This window comes from Leucopleurus acutus, assembly GCF_964270905.1.
Source record: "Leucopleurus acutus genome assembly, chromosome: 9".
Classification (NCBI taxonomy): Eukaryota; Metazoa; Chordata; class Mammalia; order Artiodactyla; family Delphinidae; genus Leucopleurus; species Leucopleurus acutus.
Window position 1 is genome coordinate 90,281,969 of NC_139144.1, and position 24,029 is coordinate 90,305,997.

General features: G+C 38.9%; 1 protein-coding gene across 1 annotated transcript in view; it reads left to right on the plus strand.

Annotated features, from left to right (window-relative positions):
• The window catches only part of LRGUK (leucine rich repeats and guanylate kinase domain containing), a gene marked incomplete at both ends in the record, with an annotated part of 118,405 nt that overhangs the window by 39,867 nt on the left and 54,509 nt on the right, over window positions 1–24,029 (plus strand). Inside the window, 5 exons of the mRNA XM_082846855.1 lie at window positions 3,834–3,977; window positions 9,313–9,393; window positions 11,042–11,128; window positions 12,467–12,573; window positions 17,472–17,591. Of these exons, the coding sequence (XP_082702981.1) occupies window positions 3,834–3,977; window positions 9,313–9,393; window positions 11,042–11,128; window positions 12,467–12,573; window positions 17,472–17,591 (539 nt within the window). The remainder of the gene's footprint in view (window positions 1–3,833; window positions 3,978–9,312; window positions 9,394–11,041; window positions 11,129–12,466; window positions 12,574–17,471; window positions 17,592–24,029) is intronic.

The following is a 24,029-nucleotide window of genomic DNA, read 5'->3' on the forward strand; positions in this document are numbered from 1 at the left end:
GTTTTTGTTTGTTTGTTTGCGGTACGCAGGCCTCTCACTGTTGTGGCCTCTCCCGTCGCGGAGCACAGGCTCCGGACGCGCAGGCTCAGCGGCCATGGCTCACGGGCCCAGCCGCTCCGCGGCATGTGGGATCCTCCCGGACCAGGCACGAACCCGTGTCCCCTGCATCAGCAGGTGGACTCTCAACCACTGCGCCACCAGGGAAGCCCCGAACATTGTTGTTTGAAATGACATCTTGGGTTATCTGCAGATTTTTGACATATACAATGTACAATTCCTGTCTAATTTAACCACAGACAGCTGAAGGTTGGCTATGTGTTAAGCCTGAAGTGTTTTTTCAAGAGCCTTCACTTCTTAAAATGAGTTAGGTGAGGGTAAAGTACTGGTTCCCAGTACTGAGGTTGGAAATGAAGCATGGAAAGGTTTAATAATTTCCTTGAGTTTTTCTGTTTTCTGTCCACTAAGGCATGTAAGCAAAGCATAAATGAAAATGAATTTGGTAGGCTGAATTGCAAATTTAAAAATTATAAAAGAAAGTCACATTTTAAAATTATGATAATTTGAAGGATTATTGGCAGTATATTCTATTTAATTTGCAGCTTGTTAGAACTTTATCCTTTTATTTACATATCTTTTTGCATTGGCATTCCCATTAACTTTAAGTGGAGCATGATGTGTGGAAAGAGATTGGGGGGTGTGCTTAAGGGAATGAGAATTGAATTGATTATTAAGAATGACATCACATAGCACTTTCATCCTAAGACTTTGTTTCAATAACTAAATAATCTGTGTTGATAATTTCATCTCAAATAGCTTTTAGAAGAAGCATAAAAGACTTATTTTGCCTATAAGTAGATTAGGTGGATTGTTCCCAACCCCCATCCTCATCACCCAAAATGAACTAGAAAATACAGAATATGCCATCATTCATTTTCCTTAAACTTTTTGAGAATAGGAAGGTTTTCTTTTCCATATATTAATAAAATTCATAAAATAAAATGATACTCATTTGTTTCAATAGTTTTTAATACTTTTTAAAAGATTTGTGGTATCAGTAATCCAATTGGTTTACTACTGAAAGTAATTCACTTTACACTTCAGAGAAAAAAGAACAATTCACCATACAAACCAGTTGTTAATTCTCTTCCATCAACTTTTTTTAAAAAAATAAATTTATTTATTTATTTTTGGCTGTGTTGGGTCTTCGTTGCTGCGTGCATGCTTTCTGTAGTTGCTGTGCACGGGCTTCTCATTGTGGTGGCTTATCTTGTTGCAGAGCAACAAGAGGGCTCTAGGCACGCAGGCTTCAGTAGTTGTGGATTGCGGGCTCTAGAGCACAGGCTCAGTAGTTGTGGCACACGGGCTTAGTTGCTCCGCAGCATGTGGGATCTTCCCGGTCCAGGGCTCGAACCCATGTCCCCTGCATTGGCAGGTGGATTCTTAACCACTGCGCCAACAGGAGAGTCCCTCTTCCATCAACTTTTACCATAAATATTAGGGGGAAATGTGGTTCACTTATGGTCTGCTCTGTCAACCACCTCCTTTAGCAAGTAAGGACAATACATTCCAAACTTCAAAAATCATTTTGTCTTAGTAAAAGCCATTTTTTTTCCCTTCCAACTTGGGAGATCGAGAATATTTCTCATTTCATTTTAGTTTCTCTCTAAAGACCGCCTTTTCCCTGCTAATCATGATAAAACAAGCAAGAGCTGTTCATGCAGGCACTAGACGTGCACTTTGAGAAGAGATGTATCAGTTTTTCATCATTGGACATAGGGTTTTAATAGATAACTTTGACTCAGAAATTCTGATTCGTAATACTTCTCAGTTCTGCTTTCTTTTATGACCACAGGTTATGTAATTAAACTTTTCTATGCCTCAGTCTGTTCTTGTGCATCTACCACTTTGAAAGCCATCAGAGACACTCTAAAGAAGAATTACAGTTCATCTTCCACATCTACAGCACTTCAAAGGTCTTTGGGGAAGAGGTGTATTATATACATAAATTTGATATGTGGGCATATTTTAAATAGGATATTGCGGTCTTATTTCAATAAGTTAAATTAATAAGGATATTATGTTCAGTTTACTGTAGTTTTTTTCTTTCCCCTTTCTATTACACTTTCTAGAACTTTTTTGAACAGTAGGAAATTTGACTTAGGCAAATGGAGTTTTGAGTATTTTTCCTTCTTATTATGGAATTTTTCAAGCATATGTAAAAATAAAAGGAATAGTTTAATGAACCCCCATGTACTATAATCCAGTTTTATAGATTATCAGCATTCTATTAATATATTTTAAACAGCCATAGAATTATACTAATGAACCATAAACCTTGCTCATTATTGAAGTGAAATCTTATGAAAAGTTGAGTGAAAATGAACTCTTACTATTAAATACTTTGGGAAGCATGTACCAGGAAAAATATTATAGATGGTAGAGAATACTATAATTCAAGTTTTTAGTTCTAAAGTGCTTAGTAAAAGTTTTAAAAGTTTAAGGATGGGAGGAATTCCATGGTGGTCCAGTGGTTAGGACTGCACACTTCCACTGCAGGGAAACAGGTTCGATCCCTGGTCAGGGACCTGGGATCTTGCGTGCATGGTGTGGCCAAAAAAAAAAAGTTTAAGGGTGGGTATAATGTGACATTAATTGAAATCTCAAAATTACACTTTACTGTGCTTCTCAACTCAAAGTTTAACTTTACTGTGGCATAGTTTTATACCTCAAAGGCTAAAGAACCCAAGGAATTTTGAGAATGTTGGGAAATGTACAAGAAAATACAAATTATTGTTATCACTATAATTTGTTGTTATGGGTACAGGGGGGTTGGGAAGAAGAACAGTGTTTAAGTCTTATATCTTTCTCTGTTTCATGGTATTGTCTAAGAAGATGCTTACGTGTGAATTATTTAAGAACTTTGTTTATGTATCTATTGTTGTAGAACATGCCACCCCATGTGGAGTGGCATGGAGAAATTTATTAGTTAACCATTTTATTAGCTAGCAGTTCTGTAATCTGAGCTGGGCCCAGCTGGGCGGTTCCGCTGGTCTTGCCACGTCCAGCTAGCAGATTGGCTGGGGGCTGGGCTCAGCCAGGATGCTGCAATGGCTGGGTTTCTCCTCTCTGTTTAGTCTCAGGGCTCCTCTCCAGGTGACCTCTCCGCAGATTCTCTCCCACAGAGTGGCTAGAGTTCTTACATGGCAGCTTAGGGCTCCAAGACACAAGAGGAGATGCTGCCAGGCCTTCCTAAGTCTTAGATTTGGAACCGGGACACTTCTGCTGTATTCTTTTGGTTAAGGCAGGTCACAGGTCTATCCTGGATTCAAGAGGTGGAAACTGTACAAGAGCATGAATAAGTGGAGGCAGGTACCAGACTACTACAGTCCTCATGATATGAGGTGATTCTATTCAGAATATTTCTGAAAACAGAGTGTATGTGGGAGTTACAGTATTCAAGTGGTTTTCTGTGATGGTGATGAAAGAATTGCATTAAATTTACATTTCTAAAGATAAGCTTGGAGCCATGCTGCCATTAAGCTTGAGGTTAGCAATGTCAAAAGCTTGTACTACCTAGCTTTTGTCTTTCCTATTGATTCAAACATTCATCTGCTTTACCTCTAGCGAAAATATTATGTTCTGAGTCTTCCAGCTGAAAGACTGGGATTTCTTTCTGGGATGTATGTATATGTGTTTAGGGAGGTGAAAGATGGGAATGGGAGGGGGGACAAGAATGTCTTACTGATTTTAAGAGGTTTGGGGCAGTATCCAGGATGAAAACTTGTCATTACACTTTTCCCTTTAGGACATTAAGTGTATTTTATCAATTTTAGAGCAATAACCAGATTGAGAAGATCACAGGTTTGGATGACCTAAGGGTCCTGCAGATCCTGGATCTGAGCCACAATCAGATCAGTAGCCTCCAAGGCTTAGAGAGTCATGACTTCTTGGAAGTGATCAACCTTGAGGATAATAAGGTAATGTCATATTTTACTTTATATGTCTTGGTTTTAGTGTCTATAATTATTTCTCAAGTGCTATCACATTCAATGCCGGCTCAGGAAAGTTATTCTAGAAAACCTCCTGGAGCAACAGTTGAAGGACTGCTTTTTTTTTTAAATAGTAATAATTCTTAATTTTTGAAAATGTGAAGATTCCTAATTACATTGTTTTGAAGGTTTAAACTGCAACCAGGTGCACATGACTTTGTGAAGTAGATATATTCGTGTGAAATTTGGGGTAGAAAGATGGCATTAGGAATGTCTGACGTGTCAGAGGAGGGAAACTAGAGACAAGAGAATAGTCTCAGGCTGGTGTTGCCTGTGTCCCATTTAATGAGAAGAGACACAGGAAGTGAATTCTTATATCCTACTTGTAACAATAGGGTATGTTCCCAACCCGAATGAGTTGGGGATTGGACTTACTCAAATTACCCTATCTGGCTTAATGCACACATTACTTCACCAATTGGCTTTCACTCTTTTTTTTTTTTTTTTTTGCGGTACGCGGGCCTCTCACTGTTGTGGCCTCTCCCGTTTTGGAGCATAGGCTCCGGACACACAGGCTCAACGGCCATGGCTCACGGGCCTAGCCGCTCCGCGGCATGTGGGATCTTCCCCGACCGGGGCACGAACCCTTGTCCCCTGCATCAGCAGGCGGACTCTCAACGACTGCGCCACCAGGGAAGCCCGGCTTTCACTCTTAATTACATTTTATTTTTAATAAAGCATTTGTGCTCCTAATCATGGTGTATTAAGTTGGTACCTATAACTCACCTCTTATGCAATCAGATCTACATTGTGATTTTATTCATCTCGAGTACTTTTTCATATTTTGGGGAAAGATTTCATAAGGAAGACGAATGGTTATTTCTTCTTGAAGATGAAAATTTTGGCTAACCCTGAAAGAGACATAGATCCTAGCTGGAGTGAGATGCGTTCCTGTGGAGATATTTCTCTATTCGGCTGTGTTGGTGCTTATCAGCTGGGTCTGATGACTCTTTCTCCAATGAGCTTCCATTAGCTGTTAGATTTCTAAAAATCAAGAGAAGGAGGCGATCTTTAGGTCTGGGAAGAAGTGGATTTTTAATCACAGGCAAAAACTGTTCCTCCTCATTTTCACTTGACTTACATATTAAATTGTTTGTTAACTTCTAAGGTTAATTCTAGTGGGTGACTTTTGTTCACTGTCCCACCTGTCTTAGGAAGTCAGCCCAATCGCTGTCTCATATGGTTTTAGTGTCTTTTTCATGAAATGGTCATTAAAATGGTTTGCAGATACATACAGGTGGTGTTCAAATGGCAGAATGCACTCATTACATTTCAACTCAGTGCATCTCAGGATTTAGGAAAAGGAGTAATGGTAATAATAATGACAATTACAGTCATAAAATAATGCAGAGATTTTCATTGCGTATTTATGCACAAGGCACTGTTTTAAGCACTTTGCATATATCATCTCATTTAATCCTCATTATAACCCTATTATTATCGCTATTCTACAGATGAAGAAACTAGAGCAAAGAGACGTTAAGTAACTTGTCCAAAGTTATACCATATCCAGTGACTAGCAGAGCCAGGGTTCAAACAGAATGATTTGCCTCCAGAGTCAGTGTTCTTAACCCTGCAGGCTAATACATTAAATGAAATGCTAATGGCCCTCCCTTCAGAAAAGTGTGTGGTGTTGTCATGATCTAGAAGAGTGCTTTCTGGCTTAAATATAATGTGAGCCTCATGTGTAATTTTAAATTTTCTAGTAGCCCCAATAAAAAGGTAAAAACAAACAGGTGAAATTAATTTTTTGCTTTATTTAGCCCAATATATCCAAAATATTGTCATTTCAACATGTAATCTTTATAAAAATTATTGATGAGATATTTTATATTCTGTTGTTTCATACTACGTTTAGGACATCTATTGTGTATTTTGCACAGTACATTTGAATTTATCCTAGCCATATTCCCAGTGGTAAGTAGCCACATAGGGCTAGTAACTACCATATTGGGTAGCACAGGTCTAGAAAGACCTCATGAATAGTATGGTGTTCTCTTCCATTCCAGGAGACTTTTCAAATTACATTTGAAATAGTTGAAGAAAAAAAGGGGGATCATTAGGGAAGAACAGAGTTTATAATTTTCAAATGTTGAAGAAACTCCATTAAAAAAGAAAAAAGTGGCCACACGTCCCAAAGGAGGGATCCTTTGGCAACAAGCGATGGGGTCCGTAACAATGGCACAATCCCCTCACTCCCCGCTGGGCAGGTTGGGGAACAACCAACAGTATGTGAAATATTCTGTCAGCCGAGCCATCCAAAGATTTCCTCAGAGGTTTCTCTAGCACTACTGAGAATACTGTGTATCAAGGATGGAAGATTTATCATTTAAGAGCAACGTAACATAGCTATTGCTTCTCATATGATTAACTTGATGTTAGGAATATTATCTTATTGGGAGCACTTTTATCAGTATCATTTACTTGGTATAAGCTGTTGAAACATTGCCGTAGCTTTACATGATCATTTGAACATCTCTTTTAAGTTTTTTTGCAAATTCATCATGAGCTGGTGATTTGGGGGCCTTTGTCACTCTCCACTCTACAATCCTTGTTAGTTTTGAAGTCATTTCTATCATTTAAAACTTAACCCCAAATGTTAACTCTATTACAACCTCAGCCTTTTCTTCTAGAAGCAAAATATTGGTCTGGGAGTTACTTAGAGACCGCTCTTTTACTTCTCTGAGTCTTACTTGGTGTCATTATTTCATCTCTCTCTCTATCTAGCATGTATTTTACGAAAAAGACTTAACAGGCCTCTTTAGGTCTGGATGGTTAGGCTTGGAGAGCATGGCTTAAAGGGAAATGTCAAAGAAAGGAGCCAACTTCTCCCTACATAGTGGAAGTTGAAAGGCTTCTGCTTGGTGGGGAGTAGCCAACAGGGGCAGAGGAGATCAGGGAAGAAGTGTAGACTGGAATCTGGGGATCAGCGCTGCTGGTATGACATTCTTGGCATCAGATGGCTGAAGTTCCTTTCAGAATATAATCTTTCTGGCAGTGTTTCACTTCAGGTGGTTTGGGGGAGTTGTGTCTGTACACCTTTTGTGATCGCCTGTGACACACACAGCCTTGGGTCTTGGCATTTGAAGAGAGAAGACGTGAGGGTGGTCTGCTGCCGGGTGAGGTCTGCAGGACGGGGTGGGCGGCGCATGCAGGATGGCCCGTGTCTGGTGCACATCACCAGTTCAGCAGAGGTGGGCACTGGTAGCCAGGTGCCTCCACATGTGTTCCCCTCTGCCCTTACCCACTTCATCCTACCTTTGAAAGGACTGGGAGGGGAGCTGGATCCCTCTCATTTGACTCTCAAAAGACTGGTTCATCCCAACTGACATCTTAGTGATAATATTTTACATAGTCTGTGATTATTCTATTCATAGTGTTCACAGCATTTACAAGATCTTTCCATGTTAAGCACCATCAATGTTACCATCTTCTAAAATGGTTGCCTAGTGTTCCTATTGTGGGACTGTGCCATGGCTCATTTAATCATATAATGATGGAATTTTTCAGAATTGAGAAAATTTTAAACTTTTACCAAAACGTTAGACCGAATGCTCATGTATCTAATTTTCGTCTGTCTGATGATCTTTTCAGTATAAACCTCCTGAAGGTGGGACAGCTGGTTTATAGCTCATGCATGTGTAGCACATCCACTCCCACCAGCGATGTCTGCAAGTGCACGTGGCCAGGATGCGTTGGTGAGACATGTTGGCTGCGAGGAAACATCTCCTCCTAACATTTGTGTTAGGTCCAAACACAAGAGCTGTAGGCTAGAGGGGAATCAATCTATTGATTGAGCAGTGTGAACCAAAGTGACTCTTCCACCTTCCCAAATAGCACAATATTTAAAAATTGATCCTTTTATCTTGTAGATGATCTAAATGGCAGTTTAATGGAGAGTCTAGTCATCTTATGGAAAAAGCATAACATTGCTATAACCAGATTAATGTGTGCAGGTTGTATATTGTAACTCGGAATTGGCCTCTCATATTATGTCTTTGAAAATGGCATCCTTAGAACATGGCACATGTGTTCCTCCCCTGATTTAGCTTTGGGAATAGCTTACATTTCAACTGCATTTTGTCATTGGATAACTCAGGAACTATTAGTGACTGTGCTGTTGGAGTGATCTTACCATGCATGCAGAAATGACTTGGGGAGAAATAGAAATGAAAAAGTGATTATTAATTTTTTGTAAAAGTTCAGCATCTACATCTGAAATAAGATTATAATTATGCTAATTACAGGACATTCAAGGAAAACTGTTTGTCTTTAGTTTAGTGGAGAATTCAGGCCTGCTGCCACCCAAGCTCTATCCCTGCTCAAATTAAGGAACTATCAAGCAACCTTTTTCCCTCTTACTTTTTAAAGTCATGAAACATTACCTGACAAAAAAAGTGTATAACACATAAACGTACAGTTTAGCAAAGAATTTTAAGGTGAATAGTCATGTAACATTCACATCAAGAAATATGTCATACATGGGCTTCCCTGGTGGCGCAGTGGTTGAGAGTCCGCCTGCTGATGCAGGGGACACGGGTTCGTGCCCCGGTCCGGGAAGATCCCACATGCCGCGGAGCAGCTGGGCCCGTGAGCCATGGCCACTGAGCCTGCGCGTCCGGAGCCTGTGCTCCGCAACGGGAGAGGCCAAAGCAGTGAGAGGCCCCCATACTGCAAAAAAAAAAAAAAAAAAAAAAAAAAAGAAAAGAAATATGTCATACAATCTCCCATGTTTACCTTTTCTTAAAACAATTATCTCATTGAAAAACTGATAGAGCTCCACATGTACATGCAGTAAGAAGGCTTCCCCAGCCACAGATGACCACAGTAACCAGCAGAAGCAGCGTTGGGGAGGGAGATTGGGGAGCTGGAGGCTAGGCAGAATAGTGATGGGGAGAAGCATGTAGCCCTTGCATGCATTTTTTGCAGTTTCTCTGATTCTATGTACTATTTAATTTCTGCCTTAAGATAAACGTGGGTGAGATGAGAAACATCTACCTCACTGTTGTCTATCCAGAGAGGAAAAAAGAAAATGTGGCTGTGAGTTTGCATTTACTGAAGGAGCATGCAATAATTCCCTTGTTCTGTGTAGCTTTGTGGAGTCTCATTAAAAAGCTGGATAGTCACAAGAGCAATTTTTAAAATAAGCTGAGTTTAAGGGATCCAAAGTAGCTCCTCTTATATTACGTTCTCTGTTGTCTTGGTGCATTTAGTCTGTTGATTATATTGTGTGTGTGTGTGTGTTTGTTTTTGGATTAAACAGATTGCTGAGCTGGGTGAAATAGAATACATTGAAAACCTACGTCTCCTTCGAGTTCTCAATCTTCTAAGAAATCCAATTCGGGTGAGACATCCTTTATGTTGGGGGCAGAGGAGAGGGATGAGGACTTTCTTGAAATTCTTCATGAAGTGCTTTTGATAGAACATCAGGAATGTGAATAAGGTGTGTTTATCTTCATTCTCTATTAGAAGGTGTAAGCAAAGTCGCACCTATGTACCACCATAGGTGCATGTAAAGCCTGAAATTGAATACTGGTTGCCTACTCTGTGTGGTCATTTGTGACTCATCCGGGTGGTAATAAAGATTATCAGGCGGGAGCTATTGAGATTGTAGAGCAATGTCCTTTTACATGAAAGAATGCGTGATGCCTGAGGTGTAGATGGAATGTGGTTCCTATTTAATAACAGGGGAAAGTCTAAGATTAGACACTTAAAGAAATTCGCCTTGGGATTGTTGTAAAATTGGCATTGTAAAATGATTATAGAAAAAAATCATGTATTTCCTACTGATTCTTCACCTATGGATATCAAACTTTCAGACTTTTTCAGGATTCTTTTTTTTTTTCCCCCAGTGATAGATCCTTTCGCCTCAGATCTGTCCCTCCTTCTTTGTGCATATGTCATTCATTCCCCTTTCTATCTATATCCTTCACTCGCCTTTCCATAGACTCTTGAATTTGTATGTATCTCTGAGTACCCTTCTTTTTGTGTGTGTCTTGAGAAACGTGTCTGGCAGGCAAAAAATCAAAATGAAAAATAAGATCTAAAAATAAAAACAATGTTTGGTATGAGAATAGTGGCAGGCAATTTAAAGCATCCCTAGGAAAGAAAGTGTTTAAAGTGGCCATCCCTCCCAGTTCCAGATCCATAAAAGAGCATCTAGGTGTTTGCATAAATAAATAGCACAAACCCTTTCACATGTTAACTCATTTATATATAAACTTCCCCCACATTTGCACTTTGAAGTACACAAAAGGTACCATTGTATATTCATTTCATGTATATCATCCTCAGAATGCATCACCCACTTAATATCTTTCCCTTCAAAGAGATGTAGCTTCTTAATACAAAATAACTGTAACTATATTTCTAAAAAGCAGGTAATCCTAACACAGAAGATGATAGGGAGTAATATGGGGGTTGTTCTGTAAGTGAATATCATTTTATTATTGTAAAACAAATTCATAATTAATCATACAAATTAATATAAAACAATACAAAGTAATAAATAATTAGAAATTAATGAAACTCTTTGGAATTAGAAGATAGGGTTTGGGTCACTGGCCATAGAACCTTAGATGAAATACTTCACTTCTCCGAGCCTCAGTTGTTTTTCCTTTAGAAATGAACATAATCAGAGCTGTCCTGCTTATCTCACAGGGAGATTAACAAGATCACACATTTGAAAAGCTTTATAAGTTACAAGGCACAGTCTGCGTTTGAGTTGTTAATATAAGGGGACTGGTAAGCTGAAAATGTAAAGACCTATGCAGGGTGTGTGTGTGTGTGTGTGTGTGTGTGTGTGTGTGTGTGTGTGTGTGTGTGTGTGTGTGTGTGTGTGTGTGTGTGTGTGTGTGTGTGTGTGTGTGTGTGTGTGTGTGTGTGTGTGTGAGTGAATGACAGCGTTAGTAGGTGAAAGCCCTAAGCTCATGAAAGTAGACTGCTAGTGGAAAAGGAAGGTAACTGAATAACCCTCTTGATATTTTAAACAGGAAGAATCTGACTATTATTCCTTCGTGATTTTTATGCTACTTCGATTAACAGAATTAGATCAGAAGAAGATAAGAGTGGAAGAAAAGGTATGTAATCGTATCATTTCCTGTGTTTATGAGTTGATAGGCTCAAAAGCTCATGCTGCCTGCTGCAAGACCAATACAATCCATAAATGATTACATAACAGTATGTACAGTCATTTAGGGGGCGTTTCCTTGTCCTAGGATCTATCTGTTTCACCCTCTGCAGAGCTGAGTGTCAACACAAATGCAGTGAAAGCCCTGCTCTTGGTACAGTGAGGAGACTGGCTGTGGGAAACAGAAGCAGCCCCCGTGTACATAGGCTGGCAGCAGTATAGCCGACTGTTAGTTTGGATGATAGCTATCATATTTGGAGGGTGTGTGATCCTATCTGTGTTACTCGAAAAGTTCACTTAATAATGAAGTGAATTATAATGTCATTCTAACACATCATCGAAAAGGACTCAAATAAATCAATACTCTGATTTTTAAATCCTTTATGCTACTCTTTAAGATAATGATTCTTCTGGACACAAGTTGAGAGCAACCAGACATTGAATGCTAGCACCTGCCAGCCCCTTCCATACCTGTGGAAGCTAATTTGTCATGCTGTCATGACTGGTGTCAGCTGAAATCTCCACTAATGAGGGGTTTCTTACACTGGATGCAAATTTGAGATGGGAATGAAAAAGCAGGTATAAATACGCCGAGAGGCAGATATTCCAGTTCATAAATGCCTTTCTGAAATCTTGGTTAAAAAATAGTTACAGATGCAAGTCTGTTATCATTCTCTCACTCAAAGGCACTTATTAGATTTCTCTTTCCCTTTAACACTGTGCGAAGGGAATAACATTTAAAACCACGCATTAGATAAAGGTATGGTAGACAAGAATAGTGTATTTAGAGGGATGACAAGGCCGGGGGACGGAGAACTGTCCATCGTGGGGAAAAGGCCCATATCTTTGAAAAGAGAAAGTTACACTAAAAGAGGGGGAGGTTTAGTAGAATTTGAGATCATAGGAATAGTTCTTGGCATGATGGCATGAGGAAAAATTCTGCAGTGACAACTACCTGGAATCTAGAGCTATGAATTTTATTTCTTTTCATACTAAAAGTGGAAATGTTTACTATATTAAAGGTCATCTTAGACTTTAGAGGTTTTGCTTTTGCTTTTTTCCTTTCAAACCAGGGAGTATAAAGAAATAGGTGACCAAGGGGCTCCAGCTCAATACTTTAAAATAATTATTATTCTTTAGGTTTTAGGAAAGTTAGAGTAGACATGAAGACAGAACACAGATTCCTGGTCACGTGTCTAGGACATCTCATTATAGAAAATCTAAGGCTTGTCTTCCTTTTAAAATGAATTTTTTTTCTTTTCCCTTTGCATTTCTAATTCTGGAAAAGGTCGCGGCAGTGAACAAATACAACCCTCCCCCAGAAGTGGCCTCAGCCCAAGATCACATGACCCATGTTTTCAACAGCCTGATGCAGCCACAGAGGATCTTTGACAGGTATGTCTTAGGGACCCTTTGGGTAGAACACGGGGTAGCCAGCATAGGACAACCTCATCATTTCCCTAGCCCTCTATTTTGTGACCCATTCCTTTCTCACCTCTCTGAGGGAGGGGATCAGGTCTTTATTTGACAGGCTGTATAGTCTCAGATATAGTATATTATCATCACATGTTTGAATGTGGGGCTCACTTGTTGGCATTTTCCCAAGTGTGGTGATGAGTAGATTCAACATCCCTCTTTCATCTGGACCCTTGAATGGTGGCTAGCCTGCGACATAGGATGGTGAAATGAAAAAGAAAAAAAGTTTGCCAACTTTTCTGCTGTAGGATAGAACCACAGACCTTAGCCTCATTAACAGAGAATTGTGACGATCTCTATCCATTGTCAATTTCTCCTTAGCTGTGCGTGAATGCTAGATACCCCTGCCAAAGAGCACCCAAGACCGCAGGTTATACGTTAGAGAGTCCCTAGAAGGAGGCCCTCCTCACCCGAGGGAAACCCGAAACAGTCTTTACAGTGATTGCCCTGAGCCCCAGGCAACCTAGCAGGGAGAAGTCACCCAGCTTGGTTGAACACAGGAACAGCATCTCTCACCTCTGAGTTCGAAGATAAATTTACCACGATTTTCGCCATATCTTTTTAAACAGTCTGTTGGAGCAGATGGCCATTTACGCTATAAGTATAATACAGAAATTCTATCAATGCCCAAAGGCATTTTAAAATTACTTGTAAAATCTCTTGGTTATAAATGGCTTCTCTTCTTCATGTGGTCTGCTCCTGTACTTCACACAGTTGGTTTCCCACAGAGAGAAGATGTTTTATTTTGCGTCCAGGACATGATTTTTTACATGTAATTTAATAATGTAGACGTTGACAGTTTTATATATTTATGGTAGCTCTCTAGGTGAAATGATTTATCATTTATTTGCATACATCTGGAAAAGCACATTTGATTTAAAAGAAGGGCATTTATGTCCTCATTGTATTTCTTTTCTAGTTTATGAGATTGCTAGTTGTTTCATGCTTTAGGGTACATTTATACAAAAATATGTATCAAAGAAATTTACAGCAATGTCTGATAAACACGTATTTCTGGATCATTTCTGACTGTCAGGCAGAGAAGAGCAAATGGCCAAGCAGCCCCAGATGCTCCGGGATGGAGCAGGGCTCACTCTGAAAAGCTCATGGAGGCAGGAGCAGGGGTGCCGTGCCCTTCCCACTCTGAGTCAGGACGCAGCTCCCTGGCAGCCCCAGGAGTCAGGCTCTAGGAGAGGAACCCTGACTCTTGGTCTTGGGACTTTTAGGCTGTGATACTTGGGAATCACTGTCCCCTCTTCTGGCGGGATTGGGGTGAGGATCCAATATTGAAATGACATGGCAGAACCTTGACTCTGGCCTGGTAGTCAGTGATAGCTTTCTTGCTCTCACCTATGACAAGGTTCTCCAGGCTGATCTTGTACAAGTCCTGTCCAAACTCTGGAATCGGCCATTTCTCCAAGAAGCCCTGGTTTGTTTCAGTGAGAAATGGTATTTCCCAATCATAATGTGGGTGCTAGAGACAGACATGGCACTGGGTTGATCATTGTTTCCACGTCTTTTAGTGGACAGAGCTAGGGATATATTTCCTTCCCTCCCCTCCCTCCCCTCCCTCCCCTCCCCTCCTTCTTTCCTTCCTTCCTTCCCTACATTCATTGATCCATCTATTCTTTCTTTCTATCTATCCATCCACCTATCTTGCCTATTTGTACCTACCTATTATATCTGTTCAATCTTTTGTATCTATCTAATCTGTATTTAGATAGATCCATCTATAGATAGATGGTAAAACACCTCCTGAATTCATACTGGTACAATTCAATTTCAAGACTGTAGTTGAGCTTTTACTTAATCTCATCTCTGTTACATCTGTATCTCCTTTTCTCCCTCACCAAAGACACAGAGGAAGATGGAATTAGAATATCCCATAATTGCTCTTTTTTAAAGTCTCATATTACACCACAACAGTGTCAGAATACCAGTAGTAATAATTACTGGAAACATGAAAAACATATTTTGCCTATGTTCCTCCCATTAACCATTCCCTCATTGTTTTTTATTGTGGTAAAAAAAAAAATATATATATATATATATATATAACACATAAAATTTGCCATTTTAACCACTTTAAAGTGTACAGTTCAGGGCTTCCCTGGTGGCGCAGTGGTTGAGAGTCCGCCTGCCGATGCAGGGGACACAGGTTCGTGCCCCGGTTCGGGAAGATCCTGACCGCTGACCCTGCACGTCCGGAGCCTGTGCTCCGCAACGGGAGAGGCCCGCATACTGCAAAAAAAAAAAAAAAAAAAAAGCGTACAGTTCAGTGGCATTAATTATATCCACAATGTTGTGCAACCATCACCACCATCTGTTTCCAAAACTTTTTCATCAGCCTGAGCAGAAGCTCTGTAAACATTAGGCAATAACTCCCCATTTCCTGCTACTCCCAGTCCCTGGTAATTTCCAGTGTACTTTCTGTCTCTCTGAATTTGCCTACTCTATATATTTTATATAAGCATCAATCACTCCATTTTAAAAATAGTGTACTGTATTTATATTGTCAGAACATATATCCATCACACACTATACTTTCTCCTTTGCTGTCATTTAGTCTTACTTTTCTGGGTAACGGCATATTTATTGCTCACTGCCAGCCCTTACAACTGATGCCTCCTCTTGAGTCATTTTGGTTGTATGAAGCTTGTTCTCTAGCAGATTCCTTAGGAAGAGCTGTGGAATCAGTATCTCTTGAAATCTTGCATGTTGATAATATTCTCTGCCCTTTACACTTGAAAGTCATTTTTGCTATATGTAAAGTCCATGGCTCACACTTTTTCCCTTGAGACTATTAGAAGGGTTTCTCCATTTTCTTTTGGTGCAAAACATTGCTGTCAAAAAACTGGTGACAATCTAATTTTCTTCCCCTTATAAATCATGTGTTCTCTTTTTCTAGCTGAATAATCCCCCCAGCTTTTTTTAAGCCCAGTAATTTTACTAGACTATGTCTTGGTATTATTGTTACAACATTTACAGCCCAGTTGTTCTAGGCTAATATTCTCAGGTATGTTGTATAGTGTTATTTTATTTTTTTTAATTTCAGAAAGGTTTTCTTGAATGACAGTCTTTAATATTTGTTCCTTATCTTTGGTTTTCTTCTTCAGGAAGAAGGTCTCCTTTGCCTATCCTCAATATTTGTCACTTTCTCTCAAAATTCTTTCTTTTAATTACTTAAAAAAATTATTTCGAGGTAATTTTAGATTCACATGCAGTTGTAAGAAATAATACAGAGAAATTCTAGATATCTTTCACCCAGTTTCCTCCAGTGGTAGTATCTTGCTTAGCTAAAGTAGAATATCAAAACCAGGAAGCTGACATTGATACAAGCCACCAACCTTATCAAGTTTCACCAGTTTTGCATGTACTCCTGTGTACATTTAGTTCTATGTGATTTTATCACATGTATAGATTCATATGAGCATGACTCCAGTCAAGATACAGGAGTTTTATCACATGGATCCCTTTGCTTCCCTTTTATAGCTACAGCCACCTCCCTCCTGCTTATCTTCCCTAACGTTTGGCAACCAATAATCTGTTCCCCTTCTCTGTAATGCTGTCATTTCAAGAAGGCTATATAAATGGAATCGTAGAGTATATGTATAACCTTTTGGGGTTGACTTTTTTTTTTAAACTTAGCCTCTGTTGAATATATCAGTGGCTCATTCCTTTGTATTGCTGAGTAGTATTCCTTGGTATGAATGCACCACAATTAGTTTAACCAACCATCGAAGGACATCTGGGCTGATTGCAGTTTTTGGCTACTACAAATACAGCTTTTATGAGTATTCACGTGTAGGCTTTTGGACATTGCAGTTTCAACCTGCCTGCTTTCTGCTGGATACCCATTGTTTTGGGGTTCCCTTGTTCTCAGACGCTGCCCGTTGCTTCCTCCTTCTTCCTCTTGCCCAGCTTCCAGTGCCATAAAAGTCTTGTGGGTTTGTGGCTTTTCATCTGGTTTGTTATCCACATTTTCCATGGGCTTTTGTTCTCCAGTTTTTCTGTTTTCCTGTGAGTGTTCAGAGAGATTGAAAAATTATGCTGCACTGCCCCCATTCTTCACAGAATCTATACCTCAACCATGATTTTTTTCAAAATATTATATTTTATTCCATACTTCTAGAATTTGTGTCTTGAGTGGAACCCAAACACTTCAGCTCTGCATGTTGCAAGAGATTTTATATAAATTAGTCCTTTGGTCTTTTAGACCAGAAGCCATGCCGAGATTCATATATCAGCTCTTACTTATTAGTTGTTACTTTGAACAAGTTAATTAACCTCTCTGTACTTTGGTTTCTTTATGTGTTAAGTGTTATTACAGCTTCCTGTGATAATTAAATGAGGTAATGCATGTAAGACGCCTAGAATAGCACCTGGCATATAGTAACTGTTCAGGTAAATTTCAGTGATTACTGTTTTCTTTGCACATGAGTATTCTTTTTTTTTATTGGAGTATAATTGCTTTACAATGTTGTGTTAGTTTCACATCTGTGTTCTAATTGGATAGATACAGATGTTAAAGTTCACCTCTCAGAGGGCAGTCTTATTTCTTTCATTTTGAAGTTCTTGGGGGGAATACTTTATCAACCAAGAATTAATATCTCTTACCATATTTTTCCTTTAAAAAATCTTGTTAAGGTAAATTTTTTTGCTATTTTGCAGTCGACTTGCTTCTGGAAAGTAGGACCATCCTTCCATAGAGTGTCTACATGTAGTAAATGTTGGATTACTGGATTAATTGTGACTGTGACATGGACACTTTACACACTGGGTGCATTAATATGCATGTCTGCTCTGCCCTGTTGCAGCACCCTTCCTAGTCTGGATGCCCCTTATCCCATGTTGGTATTAGCTGGTCCTCAAGCATGTGGTAAACAAGAACTCGCTCACCGCCTCTGCAGACATTTCAGCACTTACTTCAGATACGGGTAAGTTTCTTTATTGGCTGGTAAGGCTGTGAAATGTCGGATATTGCTAATGTTGGCTATTAAAATGTACATAGAAGGCTTATGAGCTTCTTTGCCAGTTATTACACTCTGATATTCACTGTATTTTTTTTTTTTTTTACTTTAATCCTCCAAATGTTTTACTTAATTCAGTGACAGCCGAAATCACGCCCCAAGGTTTGGAAATACACGTGGTTGTAATAAAGCATCATGGTGTTGGAACACGGGCTCCTCCTGTTGCCATGTGGTGTGACAACATGAATCACAATGTTGTGATGGATGGTGGGTGGGTCTGTGCACCGGTGACAGCCTCTCCTCATCTCTGTTGGAGCCCACGCTGCCAGCACGTCAGCTGCTTTATTTCCACGCGGGTCTTTCTCTTTTGAGGGATATTTCAGAAGGAAGGAAAGAGAAATGGCAGCAAAAGATTTCCTTTTCCTTTCCCTTTCCCTCAGGTTAGCATTCAATACACTTTCAGTTTTCTGGAGCAGATATTTTGCTGTGTGGTTCCCTAATGACTCAGTTAAAATAGCAGAATATATCCAAAAGCCTAGAACCATCCTAGAAAATCTTCAGCTGGATTTACAGACTTTTTAAAGGTGTCTGGGTCTCAGATTTAGTTATTGCTGTGACCTTTTAAACTGGTTTCCTCTTTTATTGTTTTATGTATGGCAAAGACATTACTGTTGGATTAGTGATGTTTGTCAGTGCGCTGAGAATGTGACTGCAAAGATATATAGGACAGCAAGAAGAAGAAATGCACATTATTTTCTAATGCTGTTGCACACAGGTTCCTTCCCTTAAGCTACACATGTTCAGACAGTGTAAATACTATTTTAAACAGGTCTAGTTATCTAGAGATCTAAAATTACATTCCTCATTTGAACAAATCCAGAATACAAATACTGTAGAATAATTTACTCATTAATATATTCTAAACACCCTGAAGCAACCAAAATAAATTAAAACTTAATATCAGAATTAAAAAGTACAGAGTGTCATATGCTTATACAGCGGTACTGAACCTGTTTCAAAAGATAAGTGGAGCACAATGAACGGACGATCAAATTAGGGCAAAAAGGTGTATCCTGACTATCGTGCTAATGTATAAACCTGGAACCTTTCAGCAAACCAAAGCTTTGCTGAAGACTTTGGTTACATAAAGACTTACATATACCAAAGCTTTCCCTGGTTAGAAGTCCTTTCACATCTCTGACACCAATTCTGTTGCAAATGGTTCATAGCCTATCCTTCATATTTGTTTGTGATATGCACTCTGAGGCACGCTGGGCCAGATGTGTTCTTAGAGGTGTTTATTAACTCATCGTCAGGATTCTGATCCAGTCGGCCTCAACATTCTCACCTCGATAGGCCCCCTCAGTGTTCATTTTCATTAAATCCTGCTTTTCTCCTATTAGAATGTCTATCCGTCAAGCTTGGGATGATGTATTTAATGCCTGTTTCCCATGCTCGACTGTAAGCCCAATGAGGGTGGGGACCAATGTCAGCTTTGTTCACCACTGAGTTCTCATTGTTCAGCAGAAGGCCAGGAACTTAATAAATGCATGAGAAATATTTGCTAAATGAAAGACTAAGTGATTGAGTGAATGGATGGATGAATGAATTAATGGTATTATATGCAAAATTTAGTGGGAAATAACTGTGGTAAGAAGCATAGGTGGTTTTTCCCAACCTCCACTGATGGATACATGGAGAGATGAAGGGATTCATTCATTTGTTCATCCATTCTTTCAATAAATATTTATTGAGTTCTTCCCATGTGATAGGTCCTGAAGATACAGTGGGAACAAGATCGGTGAGGCCCTTGCCTTAATGAAACTTATAACCTGGTAGGGGACTCAGACCTTAGTTAGCATCATATGCAGTTTGTGTGGAGGCACAAGATGACAAAACCTAAAATTAGCTTCCTGCTCCTATACTGTTACTGTTGCCACTGCTGTTTTTCTCCTCTGGATGGGATTAGTAGCAAGAGGAAAGACACCCATAAATACCCCACACTCATGCATCCACCTCCCTCACAGGCTCAGAAGGCTTGCCTAACCATGCACCCTCATGGGGGCAGAGGTCAGGGCTCGTTCAATAGCACATCATTCACCAAAGCAAGGATCAGAGAGCATATCACTGGATAAGAAAAGGTATTAGGGAGCTAGTAATTTCAAGCATTGAGAAAGTCAGATAGTACTACTATTACATGCAGCAACTTTCTAATTAAAACAAATGATAAAACCAAAGCACATCTTCAGGGGCAAGTCATTGCTCTTGTTTATTTTATTTATTTATTTTTTGAATTTAATTTTATTTAATTTTTTTTTATACAGCAGGTTCTTATTAGTCATCCATTTTATACACATCAGTGTATACATGAAAATCCCAATCTCCCATGCATCACACCACCACCACCCCATCCCCCTGCCGCTTTCCCCCCTTAGTGTCTGTACGTTTGTTCTCTACAGCTGTGTCTCAATTTCTGTCCTGCAAACCGGTTCATCTGTACCATTTTTCTAGGTTCCACATATATGCATTAATATACGATATTTGTTTTTCTCTTTCTGACTTAACTTCACTCTGTATGACAGTCTCTAGATCCATCCACGTCTCTACAAATGACCCAATTTCGTTCCTTTTTATGGCTAATATTCCATTGTATATATGTACCACATCTTCTTTATCCATTCATCTGTCGATGGGCATTTAGGTTGCTTCCGTGACCTGGCTATTGTAAATAGTGCTGCAATGAACATTTTGGTACATGAATTTTTTTGAATTATGGTTTTTCTCGGGGTAAATGCCCAGTAGTGGGATTGCTGGATCATATGGTAATTCTATTTTTAGTCCTTTAAGGAACCTGCATAGTGTTCTCCATAGTGGCTGTGTCAAATTACATTCCCACCAACAGTGCAACAGTTCCCTTTTCTCCACACCCTCTCCAGCATTTGTTCTTTGTAGATTTTCTGATGATGCCCATTCTAAGTGGTGTGAGGTGATACCTCATTGTAGTTTTGATTTGCATTTCTCTAACAATTAGTGATGTTGAGCAGCTTTTCATGCGCTTTTTGGCCATCTGTATGTCTTCTTTGGAGAAATGTCTATTTAGGTCTTCTGCCCGTTTTTGGAATGGGTTGTTTGATTCTTTAATATTGAGCTGCATGAGCTGTTTATATACTTTGGAGATTAATCCTTTGTCCATTGATTCATTTGCAAATATTTTCTCCCATTCTGAGGGTTGCCTTTTCGTCTTGTTTATGGTTTCCTTTGCTGTGCAAAAGCTTTTAAGTTTCATTAGGTCCCATTTGTTTATTTTTCTTTTTATGTCCATTACTTTAGGAGGTGGATCAAAAACGATCTTGCTGTGATTTATGTCAAAGAGTGTTCTTCCTATGTTGTCCTCTAAGAGTTTTATAGTGTCCATCTTACATTTAGGTCTCTAATCCATTTTGAGTTTATTTTTGTGTATGGTGTTAGGGAGTGTTCTAATTTCGTTCTTTTACATGTAGCTGTCCAGTTTTCCCAGCACCATTTATTGAAGAGACTGTCTTTTCTCCATTGTATATCCTTGCCTCCTTTGTCATAGATTAGTTGACCATGGGTGCGTGGGTTTATTTCTGGGCTTTCTGTCTTGTTCCATTGCTCTGTGTTTCTGTTTTTGTGCCATAACCATATTATCTTGATTACTGTAGCTTTGTAGTAGAGTCTGAAGTCAGGGAGTCTGATTCCTCCAGCTCCGTTTTTTTCCCCTGAAGACTGCTTTGACTATTCAGGGTCTTTTGTGTCTCCATACAAATTTTAAGATTTTTTATTCTAGTTCTGTAAAAAATGCCATTGGTAATTTGATAAGGATTGCATTGAATCTGTAGATTGCTTTGGGCAGTACAGTCATTTCACAATATTGATTCTTCCAATCCAAGAACATGGTGTATCTCTCCATCTGTTTGTATCATCTTTAACGTCTTTCATCAGTGTCTTACAGTTTTCTGTATACAGATCTTTTGTATCCCTAGGTAGGTTTATTCCTAGATATTTTATTCTTTTTGTTGCAGTGGTAAATGGGAGTGTTTCCTTAATTTCTCTTTCAGGTTTTTCATCATTGGTGTATAGGAATGCAAGAGATTTCTGTGCATTAATTTTGTATCCTGCAACTTTACCAAATTCATTGATTAGCTCAAGTAGTTTTCTGGTGGCATCTTCAGGATTCTCTATGTATAGTATCATGTCATCTGCAAACAGTGACAGTTTTACTTCTTCTTTTCCAATTTGTGTTCCTTTTTCTTCTCTGATGGCCATTGCTAGGACTTCCAAAACTATGTTGAATAATAGTAGTGAGAGTGGACATCCTTCTCTTTTTCCTGATCTTAGAGGAAATGCTTTCAGTTTTTCACCATTGAGAATGATGTTTGCTGTGGGTTTGTCATATATGGCCTTTATTATGTTGAGGTAAGTTCCCTCTATGCCCACTTTCTTGAGAGTTTTTATCATAAATAGGTGTTGAATTTTGTCAAAAGCTTTTTCTACATCTATCAAGATGATCATATGGTTTTTATTCTTCAATTTGTTAATATGGTGTATCACATTGATTGATTTGCATATATTGAAGAATCCTTGCATCCCTGGGATAAATCCCACTTGATCATGGTGTATGATCCTTTTAATGTGTTGTTGGATTCTGCTTGCTAGTATTTTGTTGAGGATTTTTGCATCTATATTCATCAGTGATATTGGTCTGTAATTTTCTTTTTTTGTAGTATCTTTGTCTGGTTTTGGTATCACGGTGATGGCGGCCTCATAGAATGAGTTTGGGAGTGTTCCTTCCTCCGCAATTTTTTGCAAAAGTTTGAGAAGGATGGGTGTTAACTCTTCTGTAAATGTTTGATAGAATTCACCTGTGAAGCCATCGGGTCTTGGACTTTTGTTTGTTGGAAGATTGTTAATCACAGTTTCAATTTCATTACTTGTGATTGGTCTGTTCATATTTTCTCTGTCTTCCTGGTTCAGTCTTGGGAGGGTCTACCTTTCTAAGAATTTGTCCATTTCTTCCAGGTTGTCCATTTTATTGTCATAGAGTTGCTTGTAGTAGTCTCTTAGGATGCTGTATATTTCTGTGGTGTCTGTTGTAACTTCTCTATTTTCATTTCTAATTTTATTGATTTGAGTCCTCTCCCTCTTTTTCTTGATGAGTCTGGCTGATGGTTTATCAATTTTGTTTATCTTGTCAAAGAACCAGCTTTTAGTTTTATTGATCTTTGCTATTGTTTTCTTTGTTTCTATTGCATTTATTTCTGCTCTGATCTTTATGATTTCTTTCCTCCTGCTAACTTTGTGTTTTGTTTGTTCTTCTTTCTCTAGTTCCTTTAGGTGTACGGTTAAGTTGTTAATTCGTGAATTTTCTTGTTTCCTGAAGTAGAATTTTATTGTTGTAAATTCCCCTCTTAGAACTGCTTTTGCTGCATCCCATAGGTTTTGGATTGTCATGTTTTCATTGTCATTTGTCTCTAGGTATTTTTTGATTTCCTGTTTGATTTCTTCAGTGATCTCTTGGTTATTGAGTAACGTATGGTTTAGCCTCCATGTGGTTGTGTTTTTTATGTTTTTTCCCTGTAATTCATTTCTAATCTCTTAGCATTGTGGTCAGAAAAGATGTTTGATATGATTTCAATTTTCTTAAATTTATTGAGGCTTGATTTGTGACCCAGGATGTGATCTATCCTGGAAAACGTTACGTGCACACTTGAGAAGAAGGGTTAATCTGTTTTTGGATGAAATGTCCTATAAATATCAATCAGATCTATCTGGTCTACTGTGTCAATTAAAACTTGTGTTTCCTTATTAATTTTCTGTTTGGATGATCTGTCCATTGGTGTAAATGAGGTGTTTAAGTCCCCCACTATTACTGTGTCACTGTCGATTTCCTCTTTTATAGCTGTTAGCAGTTGCCTTATGTGTTGAGGTGCTCCTATGTTGGGTGCATATATATTTATAATTGTTATATCTTCTTTTGGATTTATCCCTTGATCATTACGTAGTGTCCTTCCTTGTCTCTTGTAACATTCTTTATTTTAAAGTCTATTTTATCTGATATGAGTATTGCTACTCCAGCTTTCTTTCGCTTTCCATTTGCATGGAATATCTTTTTCCATCCCCACACTTTCAGTCTGTATGTGTCCCTAGGTCTGAAGTGGGTCTCTTGTAGACAGCATATATGTGGGTCTTGTTTTTGCATCCATTCAGCAAGCCCGTGTCTTTTGGTTGGAACATTTAATCCATTCACTTTTAAGGTAATTATCGATATGTATGTTCCTTTCACCATTTTCTTCATTGTTTTGGGTTTGTTTTTGTAGGTCCTTTTCTTCTCTTGTGTTCCCACTTAGAGAAGTTCCCTTAGCATTTGTTGTAGAGCTGGTTCGG